The 25,471-nt window shown below is 41.6% G+C and overlaps 1 protein-coding gene across 2 annotated transcripts; it reads right to left on the reverse strand.

Annotated features, from left to right (window-relative positions):
• Nucleotides 1-105: 105 nt before the first annotated feature.
• CDKN2A (cyclin dependent kinase inhibitor 2A) lies at nt 106-24,125 on the reverse strand. Of its 2 annotated transcripts, none has more exons than XM_060153497.1 (3): nt 23,987-24,125; nt 2,578-2,884; nt 106-313 (listed from the first exon to the last, which is right to left on the reverse strand). In XM_060153497.1, exons 2-3 carry the CDS (start codon nt 2,879-2,881, stop codon nt 288-290), a joined length of 330 nt encoding a protein of 109 aa, XP_060009480.1. In that variant the 5' UTR covers nt 2,882-2,884; nt 23,987-24,125; the 3' UTR covers nt 106-287. The 2 variants fall into 2 exon arrangements, with proteins under 2 accessions (XP_060009480.1, XP_060009479.1); XM_060153496.1 differs by lacking the exon at nt 23,987-24,125 and adding an exon at nt 6,129-6,515.
• Nucleotides 24,126-25,471: the final 1,346 nt, after the last annotated feature.

Genomic DNA, 25,471 nt, shown 5'->3' on the forward strand with positions numbered 1-25,471 from the left:
TGCGAGGCTCGAAAGAGGAAGTGCCCGCTTAGATGTGTTCCCAGAGCCTGAGTACTGACTCCCGAAAACTCCAACACGATGAAAAGACAAGAACAGTGTCGGGTTTTGTTTTTTTTTTAATTTTATAGCAAAATTTAAGGGAAGGAAGGGGGAGGCAGTTCCAATTTTTAAAAAGCGTTATTTGATGAATTGGAACTACGCAGGGAAGACAGATACGGTGGGGGTAGTTCTTGTATTCAAACTTCGACGACTGAAGATCAAATACGTAGTCGAAGTGTCTCTAGATTTCAAGGATTCTTTAGGGCGGGACTGTCTGTAGACGGCAGAAAGAAAAAAGACATTAGAAACCAGAAGTCAAAGACGTGCGACCCCTCCCTCCTCTATCGCAGCCCCCCACTGGCTATGCAGACACAGCTTCTTAACATCCACCAACCCTCAGCCCAGCGTCTGTCTAGGGAGTCTGGACCCTCCCAGCCGCCGCCGCACTCTCGAGCCTTCCCGATCTCGCAGCGCGTCCGCTTGACCCGCCGGGCTGCTCCGGGCTCGCCAGGCCGCTCCCGCTCTCGGGACGCGCCCGACGAGGGCAGGAAGAGAGCAGCCGCGCAACTTGCGGGGTTGCGAGAACCAAGCAGGTCTATAACGAGTGTCAAGTTGTTTGCCACACATAATGCCAGGCGACTGGAGGTGAAGGGGTCGCTTTGCCCTTCGAACGTCCCCAGGTATCTCTTGCACCTGACGCACAGCGATTCGGCGAACTCGCATAACCAGAGAGAACCTCAGTCTCAGGGGCGCTCCGCAGTGTGAGAACCTTTCGTTCCAGTCGTATCTTCTTTCCCAGACCCTATCTCCCAAACCTGCTAATGGCTTCCTAACGTTTCTAGAACAAAATCCATGTTTTGACCTAACATCCTTTTTTTTTTTTTGACTTACAGGGCCACTACTACGTTATCTGGCCTCTGCCCTCCTCTTTGATCTCGTGTACTCGCTCCAGCTGGCCTTTGGGTCCTCTTAAACTGTCACGCTCTTTTTCATGTAAGTTTTTGCACTCGAGTTTCTCTGCCTCCCGTGGCTAATCTCTTCTCATGACTCAGGTTCTCTGACCACTCTTAAGATAGTCTCCCCACCTATTCACACTTCACTCTTATCCACCACATCGGTTTTACAAACTCACTCTTCGAAATACAGTTATATTGCTTAAAAATCTACTTCCCAGAATGTAAGCTCTATGAGGGCAGGATTCCCATTTTGTCCTATTCACTTTTGTGTCTGATCTAGAACGGGGCTGATCACGCAAGTAGGAACTTAAAAAATAGGAAGGAAGGAAGGGAGGGAGGAAGGGAAGGAGGGAGGGATGGTGTGTACCTGGGTTAAATATCTTAGGTTTGATTATTCATTTGCCTGTGGCCCAACTCGATCATCTAACTCCTTCTCTTCAGCTCTTCCCAGTTCTTGCTCCGCCCAACAGCCCTGTGATTGGCCCCTAGTCCTATGCCGCATTCCATACGGAAGCTTCAGCTGGAGGAGAGAGAGGGTGGCAGGCTAAAGGAGATATGGGTGCCTCTCACACCCAAGGCCTAGCACTCAAGACATCTCCCAAAGGTCCAGAGCAAGCCTTTCTACTCTGTCCTCCTAGGCTCGCCTAAGGCACAGGGAGCCTAGTGCCCCAGTTCTGAGCCAAAATACGATAGATTTCAGTCTCTTCGAAGTCAGGGTTTACCTTAAATTTTCGCGTAATTTCGTATATTGCTATAAATAGATAGGTAGGTAGGTAGGTAGGTAGATAGATAGATAGGTAGATAAAATGATTCTCCCTTCAGAAAAAAGTCAGAGTAAAGTTGGTACTTTAAGCAGGTAGGAGTGAGGTGGGGGAAATGGGCCAAGGGAAAAGAAGTCCTCGTGGTCGTAGGAAAAGGGAAGGAGGTCCACATATCCATCATAACAGAATGCTTAAGAGAGGGAAAAGCTTAAGAGAGTCTCTGTTTCTCAGAGAGTACAGCGAATCCCAGTGTGCAGACTGCGAGAGTTGGCGAGGTCTCCATCCCAGTCGCCCTCAGAACCCACTGGGGGAGCTCTGAAAAACTCCACCGCATAGAGCGGAAGGTCGGATTTAGCAGAGTTTTGCAATAGAGCCGGGAATGATAGATCTCTGCCAGATGATGCCACGCGCAGTTGGCTTTGGAAATTCCAGGGTTGGTTCAGCGACCTTGTTAAACTAGTGGGGAAACTGGGGGCCGTTGAAAGGATGCTGCTAGCCAGCTAATTTGCAGGAAGAGGGGCCACTAGACCTCTAGCCTCCGGAGTGCTCAATTTTCCACCGTCTGGTTCTCAAGTGTTTAGGGGATGGGAGGCACGGTTTATGGGATGGGCTTTAACGTGCGACAGTCCATCTTGGGCTATTTCCCGTCTGCAGTCCTAACGAGGCAGCGCGATCGGGAGACTGGAGTTGTCCCACGGGTTGGCAGGGTGAGCTGAGGTAGGACCAAATACCCTAGTCTCCTGGGCCCAACTTTCTCTTCCGAAAAGTGAGTGCGCTGGGCTGCGGAAGCTGAGTTCAAACTCGTGGATCAGCCACCTCACCTGCGGGACCTTCCGCGGAGTCTGCGCGGGCGTGGCTCCCGCCTTCGGTGCCCCCTGCAGCCGCGCGCAGGTAGCGGGCGACGTCGCGGTGGCCCCGCTCCTCAGCCAGGTCCACGGGCAGGCGGCCCCAGGCGTCGCGCACGTCCAGCCGCGCCCCGGCTCGGTGCAGCGCCACCAACGTGTCCAGGAAGCCCTCCCGGGCGGCGTCGTGCACGGGTCGGGTGAGGGTGGCGGGGTCTGCGCAGTTGGGGTCCGCACCGTGGAGCAGCAGCAGCTCGGCCACGCGGGCGCTGCCCATCATCATGACCTGCCGGAGAGAGCAGAGCGGTCAGGACCGGGGTGGGGACAAGGGCAGGATTAAAGAAACTATTTGCGGAGCCCCCAGCCCGTGCAGACGCCCTTACAAGCCACAGGTGTCTAGTTACTACTTTCTTTCAGTTACCAGCTCGCTTAGCCAGTTCTCCTACCTATTCCATTTTCCTGTACACATTCTGTTATATTCTCCAACGTTCTGCAGGGTTCCAGCCACGCACAGAAAACTGCCAAGAGTCACAGACAACAGCAAAAGGGTGAGGAACAAGCTGGCTTTTACTACAGCCTAACCTCCTCTATTTTCCTCCTCATTTTGATATGAAATTATGTAAGGCTCAGAGATTTTCTATGGCTCACTGCTGTATATCCAAGCCCAGAACGTGGTAGTTGTTTAAAAGCAAAAATGAAAAAAAATGACAAAAACTTAATTCTTGCAAAACTTTAAGCTACCCTTGGTTTCCCTGAACGTTAAACTTCAATTTCTTTAAGAATAAAATGAGAAAGTTTGACTAACCAGCCCTAAAATTCCTTCTTCTGGTAAACTAAATAATGCCCCCCAAAGATGTCCACTTCCTAACACTCAAAAGCTGTGAATATATTACCTTATATGGCAAAGGGGACTTTGCAGATGTGGTTAAATTAAGGATTTTGAGGGAGATTAACTTGTATTATCAGGGTGGGCTCAACTTAATTACATGTTTCCTTATAAAAAGGACACAGTCAGAGAGAAGATATAAGAATGGAAGCAGAGGTCAGAGAGAAGATGCAGGGGCCAAGAGCCAAGGAAAGTTGACTGTCACTAGACGTTAGAAAAGACAAGGAAATGGATTCTTCCTTAGAACTCCCAACAGGAGTGCAACCCCGTGGATCCATTTTAGACTTCTGACTTCCAGAACATAAAATAGTAAATTTATGTTGATACTAAATTTGTGGTAATTTGTTATAGCAGAAATAGGAAACTCAGACACCTTCCAAGATTACACTCTGAGAGTTCACTAAGTAGGGGGGTGCTCACCTCATTTGGCTCCTAAATAATCTTTGATACAAAGCCATTACTAAAGAGGAATTTTGAAATGGTGTTCACAATCACGGCAACCTTACAGTTTGAGTGTTACATGGTGCGTGGTGGTGGTAGACTATTCTTTTTTTAGGGTAACCATTATTTGGTTATATTAGCTAGACCATAGTGACTGTATAAAGAGGAATTACTTATTTTTAGTTACATTCTGTATTAAACACAAATTAATCTGTCCAAACCAATCGTAACAGAATCATACCAAGTTACAGTATGTTTGTTGATTCCTGTCCTGGAGAAAGTGAAACTGATTTAATTTTCAAAAAGACAGAGAGAAAATATAAGTGAACCAACTTACAGCTACAAAAAGAAAGAAAAACTAATGCAATGCATTAGAAGAAAGAATTGTTTTAAAAGAAAAACTGGTGAAACTGTCACAATATTATTAACTACTTATTTACACTATTAGATTTCTAATAGATTATGGGTTAATTTCCAAAACAAAGGGGCCACACCCAAGGATGATGTCATAATGTTTTGGAAGCTCTACTGCAAGTGCCAGAGCTAGTACATGTCTGTACACTTCCATTCCTGTATATAATGCAAGTGAAAATATATTAGTTGGGTTGGATAAATAAAGTCCTTCATCTTAGTCATAAAATTGGTTTTAAATGTTTTATTATATGCCACAGTAACATAACATTTAAATATTTAAACAATAGCAATCCAAAGCAAAAAGAAACTTAATCAAACAAACTAATATTTATAGGGTGCCTAAGTTAACTTGATGACCTAAATTTAATTTAGTAATTAAAATTTTTCTATAAACTAAGTATTTTTCTATTAAACACAAATTTGGTTAGGGTTCAAAACTAAAATCATACCCCCTTTGTTTATGCTTTTATCCTATTTTAAAAATGATTTAAAATTAATTATCCAACTTTCTTTTTGTATTTAAACAATAAGGTCTCATCTAACACCTTCTAGAACTCGAAGGCTGAACGCCCAGTCTGCAAGGTGCTGGCAAAATTTTAGAGATATCTAATTATGACTCAGGCATGCATTTTTCAAAAAGGACTCAATGCTTCTCTTCTACAACCATTCAACCTTTCTCTCCCCAAATCTCTCCACATTTCAAATCCCAAATAATCTCAAATTTGAAGGCATTTTAGTTTTATTTTTATATCTGTATCTAAAAGTGTGTAAAATTTATCCTGTGTAGCATAGTTTCAGGAAAGGAAGATTCACTTGTGAAATCTGTTAAGTTCCAAGTGGAGTTACTTTTCCTTTGTCTTGTTAGGCTGGAGTTTTTGCAATGTGCATTTGCTTCATATAAATTTTGTTTTTCAGAATCAGAAATCATTGTCAAAACTGGGCGTAAAACAAGGGCAGTGACTGCCAAGAAGAATGTGTCTTTAGCCTCAGATTTAGGAAGTTAGTGAAGGCGAAAAACAACAGAAAAACGAACTCAACGCACCCTCACACACACAAAACTAGAGTGGGGAGGGGAGAAATAAACTCTGAGGAATTGAAAACTCTCAAATAAATTAACCTATATCAAGTAAGTTTTAAATACCCAAAATGATAGGAGATACTCCCCAAGTGGTTAACTAAATTGACAGCATTATTTCAGGCAAGGTTACATTAACGTTTTTCTTCAGATATGTCTATTTCCTAACAAGCATATATTTTCCTTACTCGGTTAAAAAAAATAAACACGATGTGTAGTTACTTCTGAAAAATTTCAATCGACCTTTATTCCAACATACACAGCAGATTTCCACTGAAATCCCTCCCCCCACTCCCAACAAAGAAGACGGTCAGCTTCATTCCCCATTCAGTGAGTTCGGGGTTAAGTGGTCCAGCAAATCTTCCATTTCTTTAAACTCTTACCCCAAATGTTCGTCAATTTCGCATCTGATGAAGAACATACCTCGGTTTATATGAACACAAATAGGCTCTCCCCTCTAGATCTTCATACCAGTCTAGAGATCTGAACCCCATGTGCCTTTCAGTCCTCCGGTGGCTTCCTGAGCCCCCTGGGCGTCGCCGAGAGGAGGTCTCCGACTCCGACCTCCGTCTGAAAACTTCCCAGGAAGTCTCCCCTTTACCAAGAAACGCTTACCTGGTTCCGATCCACTGGCCAACCTCGTCCTTCTAAGTCGCCCGCCATCCCCCCGCCCCGCTCCGCTTCCACCTTCCCGCGGCAGGCCTGCCGACCTACCTGAATCGGGCTCCGACCGTAACGGTTCGGCGCGTGGGCCGGCGCCCCCGCCTCGAGCAGCGCTCGCACCTCGTCAGCCCGGCCCCGGGCGGCGGCGGTGGCCAGCCAGTCAGCCGAGGTCTCCATGCTGCTCCCCAACGCTCGCCCCTCGCTTCCTCACTCTCCCTCTCCCGCCTCCTTGGAGTGCAGGCGGCCCGCCCCGGCCGCCCAGGAGCAGCCCGCCCCTCCTTTTCCCTCCTCCAGGGCCCGCGGAAGCGGCCCCCAGACTCCGCTCCTCGACTCCTCCCGCGGACTCTTTCCACTCCGGAGAGCGCCCTCCACGCGTTCTTCCAGGAGACGCCTTTTGCTCCCAACGCGCTGCAAATGAGACACCGCTGAATGGGCCCCACTTCATGCCTCCGCAGTCACGAGTCCTCCGCCCGCCCGCCTGGGGGCACCGGCCGGAAGCGGTCCGCCCCTGGAGCGCGGCGGAGCCCCGGCTGGAGGGCACCCAGGGCCCTCCCACCTGCCCCCCTCCCCGCGTCCCCCGCGCCCTCCTCCCAGCGCTGCGCCCCCACCCCCAGCAGAGGCGCACGCGCAGCTCTGAGCGAGTTCGTTCCACCAAAGCGAAATTCCTTGCGTGTACACCCTGCCTGGCATTAGAGAGCTGCACGGGATTCCTAACTGCCAAGTTCGAACCAATGTGTTTGGTGTCCTAGGCAAAGTATTGCTTCCTCTTTTAATCAGAAGAAACGGCCAGCCTGTCCTCGCGGTAAGAGCCGAGGATCGGTATCACCCATGCCACCATGAGCCTTCCCTTCTTTCAGACGACACACTCCCCCTCCAATACTCAGCACTTGGATATCGCGCGCTGGCTCTGCTATGCCAGAAATTCTAGCTCAAACGTTCATTTTGGAGAGTGGGCTCACCCGCCAGCCTGTGCCTCCCTCCCTCCACACACATGAAAACGGATGTCGGGAGAGAGCGTTTCCGAGGCTTACACAATGCCTGGTACTAGTGCCTAGTATACGGGCTGGCTCCGAGAAGATGAGGTCTATTTAACAGGGATGGTGGAGATTTCTGCCTATAAGCAGATAGGAAAGTGACAAGGGAGTTACTGGGCTGATAGGCTCCGTTCTTAATAAATAATTCCTCCTAGACCAGAAAAAGTGCTCAGCGCTCTAGGGGCAGAGTTGCATTCAGAGTTGATTCAGAGACCAGGCTCACACACTGTCCTGGCGCCGCTTCTGTCCCGCCCCCTACACCTCTCCTTCCTACTGGAAAAACCTTAAAATTTTCTTAGTTATAAAATGCGGGGTGGGGGGGATAAGAGTCGTCCCTACTTCATAGGACTGTTCTGAGTTTTAAATGAATTGATATACCCATAAGTATTTATAACAGTGTCACACATCCTAAGCTAATGCCTGTTAGCTCTTAAATTATCCATTTTGAGGATTCTTTTGCAATCCTGTTATGAGACACAAAGAAGAAAATGCTTTGGGTAGAATTATCCATATTATATAAAAGGGAAGGCAAGAAGACCTTAATCACCGAAACAATGATAGACATCCTCCAAAAGCCGACATATTTAATGAAAAGTTTAACAGAATGAAAAGGAGCAAAAGAAAATCCAAGTTTCTAATTTATCCTGTGGTTATTACACACACACACACACATATATATACATATATATATACACACACACCACACACACACATATATATACTTTTTTAAAAGACTGGGTTGCTCAGGCTTTGCAGATGCCTTAATCACATGCTTCATCTGTCTACTACATAACCCAGCTCTATTTTAAAAGTTATGTTTCAGTACCTGCTTGACTCCTCTTTTTTTTTTAACATCTTTATTGGAGTATAATTGCTTTACAATGGTGTGTTAGTTTCTACTTTATAACAAAGTGTATCAGCTATACATATATCCCCATATCTCCTCCCTCTTGCTTCTCCCTCCCACCCTCCCTATCCCGCCCCTCTAGGTGGTCACAAAGCACCGAGCTGATCTCCCTGTGCTATGCGGCTGCTTCCCACTAGCTATCTATTTTACATTTGGTAGTGTATATATGTCCATGCCACTCTCTCACTTTGTCCCAGCTTACCCTTCCCCCTCCCCGTGTCCTCAAGTCCATTCTCTACGTCTGTGTCTTTATTCCTTTCCTGCCCCTAGGTTCTTCAGAACCTTTTTTTAAGATCCCATATATATGCTTTAGCATACGGTATTCGGTTTTTCTCTTTCTGACTTACTTCACTCCGTATGAGACTTGACTCCTCCTGAAGACCCAGAATACCTGACTGTACTTTCAGTTGCTGTTAGATTAGGCAACACATGAAGTTTTAAGTGATGCCAATTAAAACACTTATGGGGTATCAAATCCATTATAAAAATCCATCACTGTGCCATTTATATTTTCCTCCTGGCACCTCTCAATCATTAGGGCAACAATGGTGTGGAAAATTCAAACTGTGGTAGAGAACATAAAATTCTTTTAATGTAGCTTAAGGTATTGTATCATGGGGGAGGGGAAAATAGCCGTTGTGGTGATGGGATGGAAGGAACAGATTTCCCTTGTAATATGTCCGGCTTTTTGGACTAATATCAAAATTAGTTCTCATCACTAAAATGATGTTTCCTAATCTTAGGGCAGGGAGAGTAGGCCCTTTGGAGAACCTGTTGAAAGCTATATATCCTCTCCTCAAAAAATAAAGTATGCAATTTTATTTAAAAAGTGTGTTCACTGGCACATATAACTTTTAGGGAATTCAGAAATTCTAAAACTCAACTATAGATTCCTACATCAGGAACTCTTTAAACTCTCATACAATATATTGGACGGTTACTGGAGGAAATGGGTGATAAAACCATATAAAAACATCCCTTGAATGCGTTATATACAGACATGGAGATTGACTTTCTTCAAGAGCAGGTTTTAGACATGTATGCATTAGCTCTAGCACTTACAGTTGAGTTCCCCAAAGATTATGGTATCCTTGAGTATGGCCCCTTTGTTCTGGAAGTTGATCCCATACTCCACTGGAAATCTTGTGTAAATAAGTAGTTAATAATAGTATGAAAGCTTTCCTAGTTTTTCTTTTAAAGAACTACCAAACTCCCAATTTACTCATGTATATCAGCTCAGACCTGAGGGGAAAATCCTCAGAAGAAATAAAATATAAAGCCCAGGATCCTGTTGCTGGTTATCCCAGTCTCAGATTCCCCACGTGTAAAATGGAGTCATAATATATTTCATGGAATGATAAAATAAAGCGATGTATGTCAAAAAGCTTCCAAAATTCTAAAGTTTGTTGGTTATTTCCATTACCCTCCTCAAACTTTCTTTCTTCTCTTCTTCCTGGAGGATGTCATGGCCTTATTTAGGTTTGTGCTGTGTTGGCAGTTTTGAAAATCTATACTATGAAATAAAAACCTGTCTCAATTCTGATCAGTTTTTTAAGATTATTCATTTAAAAAAATGAATGTTCATTCAACAAGCTCACAGGTTAAAGGTAGAGTGCAGGGGGTGGGTAGAAGATGTTAAACATATGGGCTTGAGTTGGAATGCCTGGGTTCAGATCTAGACTTTTCACTTAATTGCTCTATAACAAAGTAACTTAATGTACCTGGACCTCAGTTTTTTCATTTGTATAACTGGGATAATAGTACTCGCCTCAAAGAGTTGTTGTAGGGATTAAATAATGTGTGTAATGTGTACACACAAATGTGTAATGTGTGTAGAAGAGCAAAGGGAAACAGAAGATGACACAAGAAAATGCAAATGGAACCAAACTCATTCTGGTGGCTTAGGCAAAGTCTTCATGGATGCTGGAAGCTCACCTTAGTCTTGAAAAGTGTAGGAGTATAAAGATGGAAAAGAAGAAGAAAGATGTTCCAGGCAGAAATGAGAGCAAAGAAGTTTGGGAAAACTGAAAGTAATTTACTGGAATGCATGGTGAGAAACCGGAAAAATAAACTTCTGGAAGAAAAGCCTGCAAAGGCGTCTGCTAAGTGCTGCTCAGAGTGTCAGGAGGAAAACCAGGAGTGAATGGGATGCCGAGGAAGTGGGGACGCTCTGTGCAGGCTACTCTTTCACAGGTTAACTGTGATAGCTCAAGGCAGTGAGTGGTGAGGGGAGGCAGAGGGAAGGTGCAAGAGGCCTGAGCACACACGTACCCTAAAGGAAAAGTGCCAGGTGACAGGAAGAACAGTTAGGAGAGAGAAAAAAAGAGAAACTGAGGACATAGGCAAGATAGGGTATTTCTGAGGACCTGAGCCATCTAAAAAGTAAGGAAGCAAAGGAATATAAGGCACAGGGAGTCATCACAAATTTGGATGCAGGAGATTCAGCTAGATTTGAGAAGGGAGAAAAGGTCAGGGCAGGGAGGAAGTTGAAACACTTCCTTCCATGAACAAAGAGCTGGCTTGTTTTCAGTGATGATAAGATGGTGGGCTAGGAAGTGAGAGTGCTGAAGGTTTAGGATATGTTATGAGGAAAGAGGGATGGGCTAAGTCGGATTTAGAAGGCTTTTCATCAGCCTGGAGAACCCAGCTGAGGGTCGGTGACACTAGAGGGGCACCTGACTCTTTAAATTAAAGGAAGCCTTGCAATGATGGTGCTCCTGTGACCCTACAAATCCAAGAATAGTATTCTAGATGTGAACATTAATTCAACACATCACCAGAAAGAGAAAGAAAGACATTTGAGAAGGTAGTATTCTGAAATTAGGTTCTGGTTCTTACAAGGCACTGCAGGATTGGCAAGGTATGATATGCATAATATACAAATACATCATATGTAAACTAACATCATTTTATGAGGAAAATAAAGGGTATTGGATAAACAGCTCTGAACTGGGACCAAGTGACAGTCCTGATTTGACTATCAACATGCTTTTTGATTGTGAAATCCTTTGAGGCTATTCTTAGCTTCAATGTCCATATCCTTAAAATGGACTCTATCTTGCTCTACCTTTATATCTCATGAGGTTATTATATCAAGTGAGGCAATACACACAAAAGCATACATCTGTTTACCATATTTAATATTAGTATTGTTATAAAAGAATTGTTCAAAATATAGTTTGAGGTTAAAAATAAAATATATATAGAATACCTCTGGACAGATATAGAAAAGTCTGTTAACTGTGGGGAGAAGAAATGGGGAACTGGGATGGGCGTGTGATTTTCTTGTCACACTCTACAACTTGTATTGTTTGGATTTTGTACTGTATGCATATATTAGCCATATAATTAATTAAGTAAACATAATACATTTTATTAGACAAATAAGCATTGAGCATTGCTTTTCTGAAAACCATCATTCATAACCTTATTTGACAAAGAGTAACTGAGTTCATACTATATGTCAGGCACTTGGCTTTAAGTTGTGTATACAAAAAAAGAAGGGTCCTTAGTCAAGAGGGTAAATTGGTAGCAACCATCGACATGTTTGATTCTCTGGAGGAGGAAGTTGGTCCGGAATTGGAATGCACGCTTTAGGGGAGCCTACATTAACAGTATAGGAGAAGGAGGATGCACTCTGACAACTGACAATTCAGACCTGTGTTACCAGGAAAAAGATGTTGCATTTCAGGGTCTGGAGAGGATCCAATAATTAACAAGACCTCCTTAGGAAATAGCTTATCAGAGCAGGTATGCTCTGTTAATGGAGCTTCTGGACATAGCTGGGTTAAGCCTGAATAGATGGGCTCTAGGGTGGAATGCTGGGTGCGGTAGAGGATTATTTGAAGACTAAAGCAACGGAAGAATAATTTCATGTACCCCTTTTAATATAGAAAGAGTTGCCAAAGTAAAGACCACAGGCCTAGCTCCACCACCGACTTTATTACCTTGAGAAAGTAATACTTTATTTTGGCTTTGATATCTGCATCTACAAAGTGGGCATAATAACAACTGTACCTCAAGAGATAGTTGTTCAGCTAAGAAAAGTGCCCCTCAAAGTGCCCCTGGGTAAGAATTCTAAGGGCTCAGTGTCCGATCTGGGTATTTTAAATGGGAAGGAAGGACTTTCTTGGGTGAAAAATGGCAACAAATGCAAGGTTTTCCTTTAATTATTTATTTTTCCACAAGGATAAAAGGTAACTTTAACAAAAAGGGAGACCTCTGAGAAAAAGAGCAGACCTCTGTCACAGGTTAGTTAAGACACAGGAATGTGCCCCAGGGATTAGATCTTTGGAAAATTCAAGATGGAGGATATTTTCTTTACCTTTTTACTATTCTCTAACTAAATTTAATACAGCACAATTATTGAGTATCTGCTACGAATAAGGCACTCTTTTAGGGACTCTATGATAGCTCTTTTCACTTTCACTCAGTTATTGTAAAATTTATCTTCCTGCTCAAACAGGATTTGGGCAAAGAGCACAAAACTCAAAATCCCTTTAACTTATTATAAACCTGATACATAATTATAGGTAAGTCCTAATTTTTCTGTCTTATTTTCCAAAGTATTAACTGGGTATAGAATCTGTAGTATCTATCATCATCTTCCCAAGATCATTTTGAGGATAACTTGTTATATAGCAGATGTCTTTTCTAAATTGTGTGCAAAACAAATGTAATTTTAAATCTATGTAAGGAGTTTACTCTTAAAAATATCTCTAGAGTGGAGTCTTGTGAAATGAGGAACCTTTGAAGCTCATGAAAACAATCACTCCCTAACTCAATTGTTTTGTAAATGTCTGTTTTTGTTTGTTGAGAAGTTTCTTTTGTTGAATTACTTATGCCTATTTGTGGCTACTTGGCCAGTTGAAAAAAACTAAAAGACTAGCACTGTGTGTGTGTGTGTGTATGTGTCTCTCTCTCTCTCTCTTTATGTATATATGGTATGTATATATATATATATATATATATCAATAGATACCGTATGTATTTGTGTGCATACGTGCATAATTTGTTTACATGCACAGATATGGAGAATTAGAATTAGCCTCATCCTGAGGGAAAAAATAATTAAAGCATATAATTACAGGAGAGAGACAGACAGACAGAAACAGAAACAATAGAAAACGCATTCAAAGTTGCCAGCAAAATCATAATGGCTACCATTTATTGAACCCCAACTATGTGATAAGCATTAAGCAGCTTTACATATGTCATTTCCCATGACTGTCCTGTGGAATACAGAGTAGTATCCTTTCTTCATTAATTAGAAAAGAAGCCCAGAGTGCTTAAGTCATAAGGTACAAGGAGATGGAGTCCAAGCTCAAGGTTCCCAGTTCTGTCTGAGAGGTGCACACTCTCCCCACTATGTTTCCCTGCTGATTGATTTGTACAGGACATGGTGGACAACTCAGCAATGCTTTCTTTTCTTTGAGAACTGTGCCATCAGGCAGGTTGTAAATTCTGGACCCAAGGTGACAGGATTTCCACCTTCGGGAATTACTGTGCTTCTGTGTGATTATTCTTGGATAATCATACACATAGTGATAGAAATTTGGATCTTGAAGTCCCTCAAAGTGACTTAATCCAGTCCTCTCATTTTTGAATGATTTTTTCCTGATTATAGTTCACATATGTAAAAAAATGAGCTTCATAAAGAAAATGAAAAATTATACTACACGGAAACAATAACATTTTGAAATATTTCCTTCCTGTCTTTTATCCTTGCTCAGTGCTTGTGGATATAATACAATTTTGAAATGAGTTTTTCCTTTCACTCATCATTAGAGCATTTTCCCAAATTCTCCAAAATTGCTTTATAAACACTACTTTTAATAGCTACAACATACTCCACTGGGGAAAAAAAGCTCCAGTTTACCTACTGATGCTCCTGTTGTCATATATTTAAGGTGTTTCTAATTGCTACAACAAATAGTACTGCAGGTTTTCAAAGAATCTAAGTCTTGTGACACATATTGAAAAATTGTTTTTCATAAAGCTACCCCTATGATTTATAGATAAGGAAATGGAGGGGTGTGCATTGCCATGGTTACCGAGCAAATAAGTGTTTCCTGCAGGTCTTAAACCCAGTCCTCTCTTCATGTTCTTTCTATGGCCACAGCTACTTACACTGACTGCGACAAATGTGGTTGGTGAGGATGCCAACCACAGCCTTAAATAATAATCTTGGAGAAGACACAAATGCAGCATAGGTAATGGGACAATCTCAGTCTGCATACTCAGGTAGCCCTCATCCCTCATTTACCAGTTCTGCCGACTTGAATAAATTACATAAACTTTCTGATCCTCCATTTCCTCACCTCTCAAAGTGGGGAATAAAACATAGTTCATAGGGTTATTATAAGGAATAAAGAATGTCAGATATAGAAAAATCTAGGCACACAGTGGGCTCTCAATAAATGGAACTTACTTTTTTTTTTAAGGATATGACATTTACTATCTTCTTATTCATTTAGGCCATCAAAGTCAATTTCCTCTTGGGTATTTTTTTCTCATTACTATACATTCTTGCAGGTATCTGTGGTTTGAACAAGCAAACTCCCTTCCAGAAAGTGTGATTAACTCTGTCTTCTTTGATTCTAACCCCATGAAAACAGAGCTTCTTTGTAATAAAGTTGGCTGTGTTATAATAAAAGTACTTCCACAAAAACTTTCATGAAATCATGGGAAGTGATGATGGAGTGTGTCACTGTGTTCAATGTTTCCTCTGCGTTCATTGCTACCCACAGCCAGTCCTTGGAGTGCAGTTCAAGTAGAAAGTACAATGGGGAAGCTATAGGCAAAATTAGAGGAGAAATTATAAAGTTTACCTTCTCTAAACCTCTATTCCCAACCTCCCTCGTTTTCCTCCCTGATTGCACAGATTTTCTCCTTTCAAACACGTGTTGCTCTCTTCATTGTTAACCTTGAACACATACAGTATTCCATTTCTGCCTATCCTGCTGATGCTTGTATGTGCTATTATTGCCTTGAGAAAGTGAAACTCACAGAGCAGTAATATTGTGTTCAGTTTTCACTCTTGGTGGAAGTTGAGTGTTCATGGTTGATTGACTGGGTTTAACGATGATTTAGGATACTCTGATTTCGGGGAAACATCTATATTGAAGCTTTCCTCTTCAAAGGGAGACCTAGTTACCACCCTCCCCACAACTATCCCTTAAGAGTAGCTTGCCTTCTTGGAGCTCTAGAGTCTAACTGTTATCTTTTTTTTTTTTTTTTTTTTGCCTTTCCTGGACTTCTGAAAATTCTGAAGCCAAACTATCCTCTGATATTGTAAAAGATCATAAGAAAATTTTCTGTGTTGGATCACTCTTCCTGGAGTCACATTCTTCACCCAATATGGGATTAAACTCCTCTGGAAGGAATCAACTTCATGATGATATACATCAATCCTGAATAAATCAGAAAATGCTTCCTATTCATGTTTTAGCACCTTTCACTTACAGATTTAACATTCCCACTGATGTTTTCCTTTGAGTCTCAGGGTTGAGGGTATAGTTTTATATTTCTCTTTCTTATGGTTAAGATGATAACTCCCAGACTTCATTTTTTAAAGGCAATGATAACAGAGCATACTTTATGTTTCTCTGCACTAATTTTATATACCTAAGTCAATTTTGCCGAAGGAAGTATATTTAACATATTTTGTCTCTTTGATATCCTACTAAATGTGAATAATAGCTGCAGGCCACCTTCCAAAGCAGACATTTTGGAGGTTTTGAGGATGACTTTAATGCTTCTTCCCCTCTTTCCTTCCACCACACACACACACACACACACACACGCACGCATGCACACTCTTCACACTAAAGAGTTTTTAGAAAATTCTGTGCCGAAGCTATTGATTCAGATATTCAGACTGCAGCAACTGTTCTGAAGGAATTGAGAGCCCATTACCTCAGTGTTCCCTCCAGAAATTATTATTTGGGGTTATTGAATTTTTTGATAAATTGAAGGCAAGTTAATAACTTTTTTCAGTTTTCTAAAACTAATTTAATTTCTTATCTTAGAAAACAAGTTCATGACTATCGTTTAATAGCTATTTAGTAATTACGAACACTAGAAAAGTTTAGAATCACACTGTAAAGGCCACCATATTGGGCTTCTGTACAAGTTTACAATGATTTTTTGTACAAATTTACCTGACACCTTGGAATATGCCAGGGATTTGAATAAATATATTTTTATTATGATATGCATGTTCTTTAAAATGGAGTTGAGGAATTTCTAGCTACTCTAAATAATTAAATTATAGTTAAGAAGGCATTTACTGTAAAAGTAAACTAATGTACTTTTAAGGATTAGTTTAATTAGGCACTTTAACAATAATTGACAAATGTATGTGATACATACATTTGTATGTATGTATCATACATATCAAATGTATGTGATAGTATATGCAAACATCTCTTTGCATATACTATTTTATCTAGTTCTTAATGGATGAGTACTATAGGGTACCACCTTAGGTTTACAGATAAGAAAGTGGAAGCATTGAGAGCTTTAAGTACTTAGTCCTAATACCACACAGCTAGTAAGTAAAGGAAATGGAATCTAATCACAGATCATATATTCCAAGAAAGTGACATTTCTACTTCGTGCTTCAAGTGATTCCTATGCTGGTGCATAGGTTTCCTATTTACTGCTCTTAAATTGAAGTGTGAGTAATTTATACTTAATTTATAAGGGAGTTTTGAATTAGTTTTATTCTGGGCAAGAAATGAATTTCTGAAAGAAGTTAATTTTCTTGTTTTATTATGAGATTCAATGACTTTTAGGACTTCAGTTATTAAACTGCCCTATTTTTCAGAACTTTTCATTCACCTCATTAAATATATATTTGCTAGAACATATGTGGCTGATGCTGAGTAAAACAGAGATCCAAGGGAGTTAAGCAATTTACAAAACAACAACTAACTATAAGAGATGGAACTGAAACCATATACATATATACACACATATAGGTATATATATGTGCATGTATATATATATATATATATATATATAACATGTATTCACTCAAGAGGCAGTTATAAAGGGCTAAGTTAGGGCATTTGGGGCAAGAAGCACGCCTAGTTCAAATTGGCACGAGTTACTAGTCAATGACTTTTGACAGACCATGCAACCTATCAGAGCCTCAGTCTCCAGTCCATGAAATGAGACAATAAAATCCCTAAAACATAAGGATAATGTGACAATTAAATAAGATAATGTAAGTTGACGTGCTCTATTACTGTTAAGCTCCTCATAATTATTTTGAGGGAAAAGAGAAAACAAACTTGACCATATGCTTTTAGAAGAAAGTTTCAATAAGCTTCTTTCAAAAATTGTGTTACATAAAATATATTCAGTTTCAATTATTCAGCATGTAAATTGAATGGAGTAAAATTCAAAGTGTCCCATGTTGTATGTATATTTAACAATTATTTCAGAATTAAAATATACTGCTAGTTCTACAGGTTGGGAAAGATTTGCAACTGGGGGGATTCATTGTGTTTGGATAGCTGCTGTTTCTTTAAATTGGGTGAAAGAGTTGTACAATTGCTGAGTCAGATGGTCTGGCAGCCTGAGAGATTCAGAGCAAGAAAATGGTGGCACTCAAAAAAAGAAAGTAAAACGTAAGCTTTCCCCCCGATACATCAGCAAAGTAACAGGTGTAACATTAAAAAAATGTAGTTGAAAAGCAGAAAAATTATGATTATAAGTTGGAAGGCATAATATTTTAGTTTTACTTATAATGGCAAATTATTCTTTAGCTTACATTATTCTACATATTTCTCCCTCATCAATGTGCTTTTATAGACACAAAGACTGCTCATTTTATCTATAAGTGCTTTATTCTGTTATGGCTACGTTCTACTGCAATTTTGCCTTGCTCATAAATAAATATAATTTAAATCTGTGGAATACTTTTATGTTTTCTTTTTCTTCTCTTACATAATTTTATGTTGTTATGTTTACTGCCTGGTTTCTGGTTTGGAAGATAAAGTAAAATAAAAGAAATCCCTTATTACTTATTACTCTATCTATCTATCTATCGAGGACCATCCATCCTATGTAAACAACAGTAAGTGTATGTAGTGTTTCAAAAAGGTGATGTCTTTTGTGGAAATTTTCTGGCTGGTGCTACAAGCTTTAATGCACAAGTGTATTCTGTTACATTCTTCGCCCCAAGATGTGTTCTGATTGTAGAGATCTGGCATCTAAGAGATATTTTTTTCCAATTCAAATGAAGGATCACATAATAATAATAAAGGGTATCCTTCATTTGGTAAAATAGCTCCTCCAATGATTTATTCAGATTCTCAGTGTCCTTCCTGGCACCCAAAGTGTGATTCTAAAATTTTAAATCTTATCTAAAAGGCTGAACCTCGATTCAAAAATAAATGAGCAAAAATAAGGTTTAAAAAAGCAATGTTGGCCATATTTGTCCCAAGGAGCCACCTCCTAACAGAATCCCCCTTAAATGCTTTAAAATGCAGATTCTTGGGACACATAGCAAATCTGCTGAATCACATATTCTGAGGATGAGCTCCAGAAATATGTATTTTAAACAGCAGCCCAGGTAAGGATGCTGCTGATAACCTTTGCCTTACTTCTTTGACGTCACATTATTCTCAAGCTTAAATTAAGAAAGTAAGGGCATATATATTAACACCACTCTGATTGCACAATTTTATTAGTTGCAATTTGTTTAAGAGATTATATGTCTTTGTTCATATAGTTCTGAACCTCTACAATCTACAAAACTTTTTTTCCCTGAGGAAAAACTCCTACTGGCTTCGCAACCATGTAAATAAATTCTGAGATTTTCTTTTTGAAGGTAAAAGGGAAAATTGAGAGCTAGTTGAAGAAGAATTAAAAAGTCATTTGTGATAGAAAATAAAAATCAACTTATTCTTTTTCAAAGGACCTCTGAGGCACTGTAATTTTAAATCTTGTAGTTGACATTTTAATTTTTTCTCCTTTATTACTTCTTTCTGATTATGTAGTTCTACCCAACTGCAACAATCATTCCAGGGTTTATGAAATAGAAAACTGCACTGACAGGCAGAGATTTTCTTCAATCCTTCTTTCTTTAAAAAACAAATGTTATTGACATTTAGTAAATTCAACAATTGTCAATACACATGGGATTGCTGAACACACAGTGAAATACCATGAATTAGGATATGGTGACTCTGCGGAGACCCCAGATTGGTGGGCATTTTCTAAGATGGAGCAGTCTTTAAAAGGACCTTCCTTCTCCTATGAACAAAGCCTTTATTTATTCCTAAGGTTTTCTCCATCGGTTGGCTTACTGACATAGAAGTTGACCTTATTTTAATACTGACTCATGTTTTTTCATTCTAATAAATGATTTTATTTGAATGTCTTGACTAAAGGAGAAAGTTTACAAACATGAGGAAAGCTTCAGTATAAGAAGAAAACTATTGAGAGACATCATCACTAGAAAAATATGACGGGCCATTCTTTATACCACCTTGCACCCCAGACAGAGAAACAAAGAAAACGAGGCCTTTCAATACTCTGGTCACCACCTAGCCTGGAAGGTAATGGAATAGCCGCCTAGTCTTGGAAGTGCACCTCACCATCTCTCGTTCCGTTCCGTGCCTCGGAGTGAACCTGTCCCATCCCGCTCCCTCCCTTCCAGAAAAAAAGGCCTAGTCAGTTTCACGCTGGGGGAGGTGACACAGAGATGTCCCCTGTCATACCTTGCACCCCTCTGGAAGCCACGAAGCCCACTCAGACTCCGCCTGTCCCCACCCCTTCCTCACCCAGGGCAGCCCCCATCCTGCTCTGCGTTTAACTCCTGCTCTGCTCTGTTACTCTAATGAAATATTACCTGCGGAAATAGTTGGGGTGAGGGGCGAGGCCCAGAGGAGGCTAAAAATAGAAGGGCTGGGTGCGTTCGCGGAGTTAGGTGATAAGTGAGCCTGTGTCCTACCCCAGCGGCCAATAAAATCTCCGGCATCCGAAGCATCTCTAAGAATTGAGAGGGTGAGGGATGAGTCAAGGAGGGTGGTTGGAGTTGAGAGGTGAAGGAGGCGAGGTCCGAGCAACTTCGAGTCTCACTTCCTACTCTGGGGTCCTGGGGACACCCGCTGCGACCCCAGCCCAGCTCTGGGAAGTGGAGAGCCCCACCCTGAAGTCGTCCAGGGAGGACTTGGGAGAAGGGGATCCCGAGGAGGGGCAAGTGCTGGGACCAGAGAGGCCTAACACCCAGGCGCCTTGGAAACAGGTATAGCCACGCATTTATCATTTATTTAAAAACGAACTACGTTGTGAATAGGCACAGCGTGCCCTAAAGTCTGAAGTCAGAACCCTCTCAGGCTTTCTCCAGACCTTAAAGCCACCTTCTTATATAGGATACGCGTACAACTTATTTTCCTCACTCTTTCTCACTCCTTCCCCAACTAACGCTAAGTAAGCTCTTAGTTCATCTGTACTGTATGAAAATAACTTTTTTTTTAAACTGGTGATGGTCATAGCACTTTGGAAGACACAAAAGTGTAATGAAGAAATAAAGATCACCAACCATCCTGAGGAAGCCACTATAGATATTCTGATACATTGCTGTGTGTGTGTGCATATGTATGTGTATGTGTAGAGAAAGAACGAGAGAAACAGAGAGAGACGGAGAGGAAAAGCAAGAATAAGAATTGTTTATTGCTTTAAATCTTACTTTTTTTTTTAAAAAAAGGAAATCACCTACCTTTATAATGTAATAATTTTACATTCTATTAAATATTCTCCAAAAACATGATGATTGTCTGTTACATTCCAGCTGAAATATTTCAGACCATAATTCCTGAGTATAGGTATAATTGAACATAATTTAACAATGTGATTGCTAGAATTTTAGGCAATTTTCAATTTCCTGCTACTATTTATCTGTTTGTATTGCTCTTTGTCAGAATCTTTCTTTCCTTAAAATAATGCCTACATATAGAAAAACTGAATAAAAGTATATGGATATTTTACAAGTTCTTGATACATAATGTAAAAATGTTCTTGCCAGTGAGGTGTTTAGGAAAGTGCATTAATCTTCAGTCAATAAACAGACACAATATTAGTCATCAGGTATGTGAAAATCAGAATTTAGAAAACTGTAGTTTTTTTTAAAGCTATTCAATATTATAATTTTATGTTTAGAAAATGAAACTATACCCATTGTTTACATTATTTAAACTGTAGAAATAAAGCACCATAAAAGCTCTTTATGAGGTTGGATTTTGTAGCAGAGAGAAGGATTCTCTGGCCTAGGGTGTTTTAGGATGGACTGGGGCAAGTGAGATTGTCATGCTTCTCAAAAAGTACTAAAGGTTTTAAAAGAGCAAAAACACTGGGCCAAATGTTCAGCCTTCCTTTAAGAAGGTATTTTTGAGATGATGTAGATCACTTTACTATCAGGTGTCATTCACATGTTGGGAAAATGGTTTAGCTTAACCCTACCGTGTTAGTTACTTGTGATGAACTAACATGTAATTAGCAGACCTGTAAAATACTGTTGGATATAGACAGCAATAGGCTGTGTTGTTGTTACCTTAGGATGAGAATGGACTTTTTAAAATTCAAGAGTCCCCAAAGAAGTAAGTGAATATTAAATCTTGATGTCTGAAAGAATTATTGTTCATTTAGAACATAATACAAGCTAGGGATCATGTACACATTGGGAATAATGGTTTATGCTAACCGTATAGTGCTTACCTTGAGAGGACACTATGCTGTTAAAGGAGGGGAAAAACCCTAAGAGTTCCCACATAACAGTAAACAAATAAATATTTAATTTCAGAAAAATATGACTAGTTTGTAAACACACCAAGGTAGAAGTAACGAGTCAATTAGCGTAATTCATCAGGCACGTGTGGATAAGAAACTAGTAACGTGGAATTTTATTATATACAGTTTCCAGTTATATAAGAAAAGTCATAATGAACATGTTTGCAAAACTCTAAAAATATGTTAAAATAATAACACCTTACAGGTCTGCATTAGTATTAAATAATTCATACAAGTTAGTTTTTAGCACTATTGCTCTCAAGGAATTGCATGAGTCCCAACATAATTACCACCCATATATATTCTTAAATCAGTATAACCATAGACATAATATATATTAATGTGAAATATATAATTACATGTCACTTATAATTAATACTTCGAGATGTTTGTATATGTGTAAAATTTTATATATGAAGTTGGAGAATTGCACATATTTTCAAAACATATTCTATTCTATCTACGTCATGTGTTCTGTCTTCAGATATTTGCTGAAAATTGGGCTTTTCATATAGTCAATGCATTTAAAAATAACTTTCATTCCTGAAAATTGATTTATACCTAAATAACAAGAAATGAATAGCTATTCTCAATGAATCTATCATTTTTATATTTTTAACACTTATACAATAAATATATTATAAAATGAATATTTCTCTAACTTAAAATAATCACAATATTATATTATGTATTCCTAAAATAGAAAACACATAATCACAGTATTTACATAGATTAAATTTTTCTACTTTGTTACTATAGAGTTTTGGATGCAACTTAATAATTTAAATAAAATAACTTTATATAGAGAATAATATTAAAAAACTAAGATATTCAAAAACACATCATAGTGGCTAAATGCTTGCTGGTACGGATAAAGCACCGTTTTAAAAAATAGGATCCTGTTAATGTTTTAAAATGAACTGAAATCAAGACCAGCAACATGCCTTGAAATTCTTTACAAGCTCCTTCTACTAATTCCAAAAAACCCCCTGAACTTTAATAATAATATGAAAAAGAAAATGTGTATTTTTCCTATAAATTGTTTGTAGATTTTTGCCAATAGAAATTGAGGCACCTGATTAAACACTGTTAGTGTTAACAGTTTTACATTTACATGTCAAAAAGTCTATTAACGTTACAATAAAAAATAATTCCCCCTCTGCTGACCTTTGCTTTTTCAAAACACATATTCATGGGGAAATAATGCCACAAGGAAGGTCACAAAAATGAAGCCCCATTAAATTGTTTTTGGATTCATTACCCAAGTTCTAATTAGGACTCTATATATTGTAGCTATATATATATATTTCAACTATCCTCGTCATAGGAAATTACATCGACTATGTAAAGATTTATCTTATGTGAGGACAAAACTACCTAGAATTCTGTCTTTCAAGAAGTAGGCCTCATTTGGGGCCTGTTAATTGGGGCCTGAGATGACTAAAATATGATCGGTGCGATCCTTAGACTCCCCACTGTAGTTCTGCCTTCTGCTAAACATACGGGCATTGTCCCAAGTACTTAGATATACCAGGCCGCTAAAGAAGAAACCTCCATCTCACTGCGAAAGTTTGACTCTCCACTGACTGCACAAGCAAGTGATTGCTCCTCTTAGCAGTTACTGATCCTTCGATCAAGATCAATGTTACTATTTCGGAAAGTTAAACTCTGTGCGAGCCCGCACCCTCAAACGTCCTCCACTACTGGAAGGAGGGAGGGTTGACGAGTCAGGAAGACTGGGGAGGAAAAAGGCGGCCTCCAGAAAACTAAGACCGTTAGTGATACTTTCCTCCAGGGCGCAATAAAGTGCCTTAGAAATACACCTTGTGTGTGTGTGTGTGTGTGTGTGTGTGTGTGTTTACTGATTCCCACTCAGGAAATTCAGGAGTGACTGACTTCTAAAGTGGGTTTAGAATCTCCCGGTTTCCCCCAGAGTTTCAAGGGATTAAGGAGGTGTGTGAAGGCGGCTCCGGGCTTCACATACTGGGAGAACAGCACCTCTAAGTAACTGTAACCCGTATGGAGAGAAAGTGCAAGGAGCCTCCACCCACGCCGAAACAACCTCCTCCAACCTCGTCTGGAGATGATTTATCTGTGTATTAGCTTACATCAAACAAAATCACCCAAGGGCCGACTGCGCCCGGGATTTTCGAGGCCTTTCCTACCTGGTCTAGGATGCGGTTGCTGCGCTCTGCGCTGGCTCCTCACTAGCATCAGCACGAGGTCCGCAGCGGCCCGCACGACCGGCGCTGCCCACTCACGCGCTGGCCGCGCGATCTGCACGACGAAAGCCCTGACTCGCGGCGGGCCGTACGCGCGCCGAATCCGCACTGTGATCAAGAGTCGGCGCACCATGTTCTTGCCGCCGCCGAGCTCGGCGGCCGCTGCGCCGCCTTTTGACTTCAGAGGTAGGCAGCTCGGCGCCCGCCCCCCGATAGCAAACTGAGACCCACGCGCCGCCCCCAGCCCATCCCCGCCCCGCACGCGCGCACCCGCCTTCCCTGCGCGCGCCCGCTCGCCCCCCACCTCCTCAGAGCGCAGAACCGTTCTGCGCCCAGCGCGCGCGGGAAAGGCGGGCTGAGGCGCCTGGAGGCGCGCGCGCGGGCAGCTAGCGTCCTAGGTTCCTCTCCCTCCCGCCCACCTCCTCTTTCCCGCCCTGTCCGCGCCCCCCCCCCGCCCGCGCCGCCACCTTCCCACCCTCCGCGCGGGCGCCCCACGCGGTGACAGCTCAAGGTCCTGACGCCACAACGCATCTCCAGGCAGCCCGCCCCCTCGCAACATCCGTCACCTGACCCTGCCATATCAGGAACCGCCGCGGTCCAGCTCGCGTCCCTGCTTCCCTGTCCCCCTTCCTTTATTCCTCGCTCCCCACGCTGGGGATTCTTCCTTTCTCCAAACCGGATTATTTAAAAGAGAAAAAGAAAAAAAAAAGCAAATTTATCTCATGGGTCTATCCGCCATTCAGGAGGCTGGATGTCAGTTTTTAAAGAAATGGCGCTATGCTCCACTTCTCGATTTGGGAAACGAGCGAAATTAAAGGAAACTGCTGCGACATCTGGACACTGCGTGGCGCTGGCGCCGCTGGAGCGGCGGGCCCCGCGCCGGACCAGGTAGGCGGAGCCGAACCCCAACCCCTGCTGGATCGGCGCGCCCCTTCCCCTGCTGCTCCCGCGTTGCGGAGGGCTCTGGGCTAGGCCGGCAGTCCATTCACCAGGCAATTTTTATTTTCGGTTTTAACATCCCGCTCAGAGAAGCATCTGAACGCTTCTTCCTCTTTCCTCCTGCCGCGGTGCTCCCCTCCCCCACTGCTGCTCCCCGCTCTCCCGTTGTCCCCGCGTCCACTGGTCGTTCCTCCCGCAGCCTCCTCCTCCTCCTTCCGCCCGGCGCTCCGACACCCTTCCCTCTCGCTGCCTGACTCTTCAGCGTGGTCCCTTTCCTCTCTCCTCCCCTCCTCCCTCTTACCCCTCTTTTCTTCCACATCACTGACCCTTTCTTTCTGGATACCCCCCGCCCCCCCCGCGCTGCTGGGGTCCACTCGGCACAGGAAAAGCGAGGGAAGGAAAGGGAAGAGCCGCATAAAGGAGGGGTGAGTCGAGGACACCGAGGCGGCCTGAGGACACGCAGGAGCCGGGTTCCAGAGCGCAGACTGA

Source organism: Lagenorhynchus albirostris, chromosome 7, assembly GCF_949774975.1.
Source record: "Lagenorhynchus albirostris chromosome 7, mLagAlb1.1, whole genome shotgun sequence".
Taxonomy (NCBI): Eukaryota; Metazoa; Chordata; class Mammalia; order Artiodactyla; family Delphinidae; genus Lagenorhynchus; species Lagenorhynchus albirostris.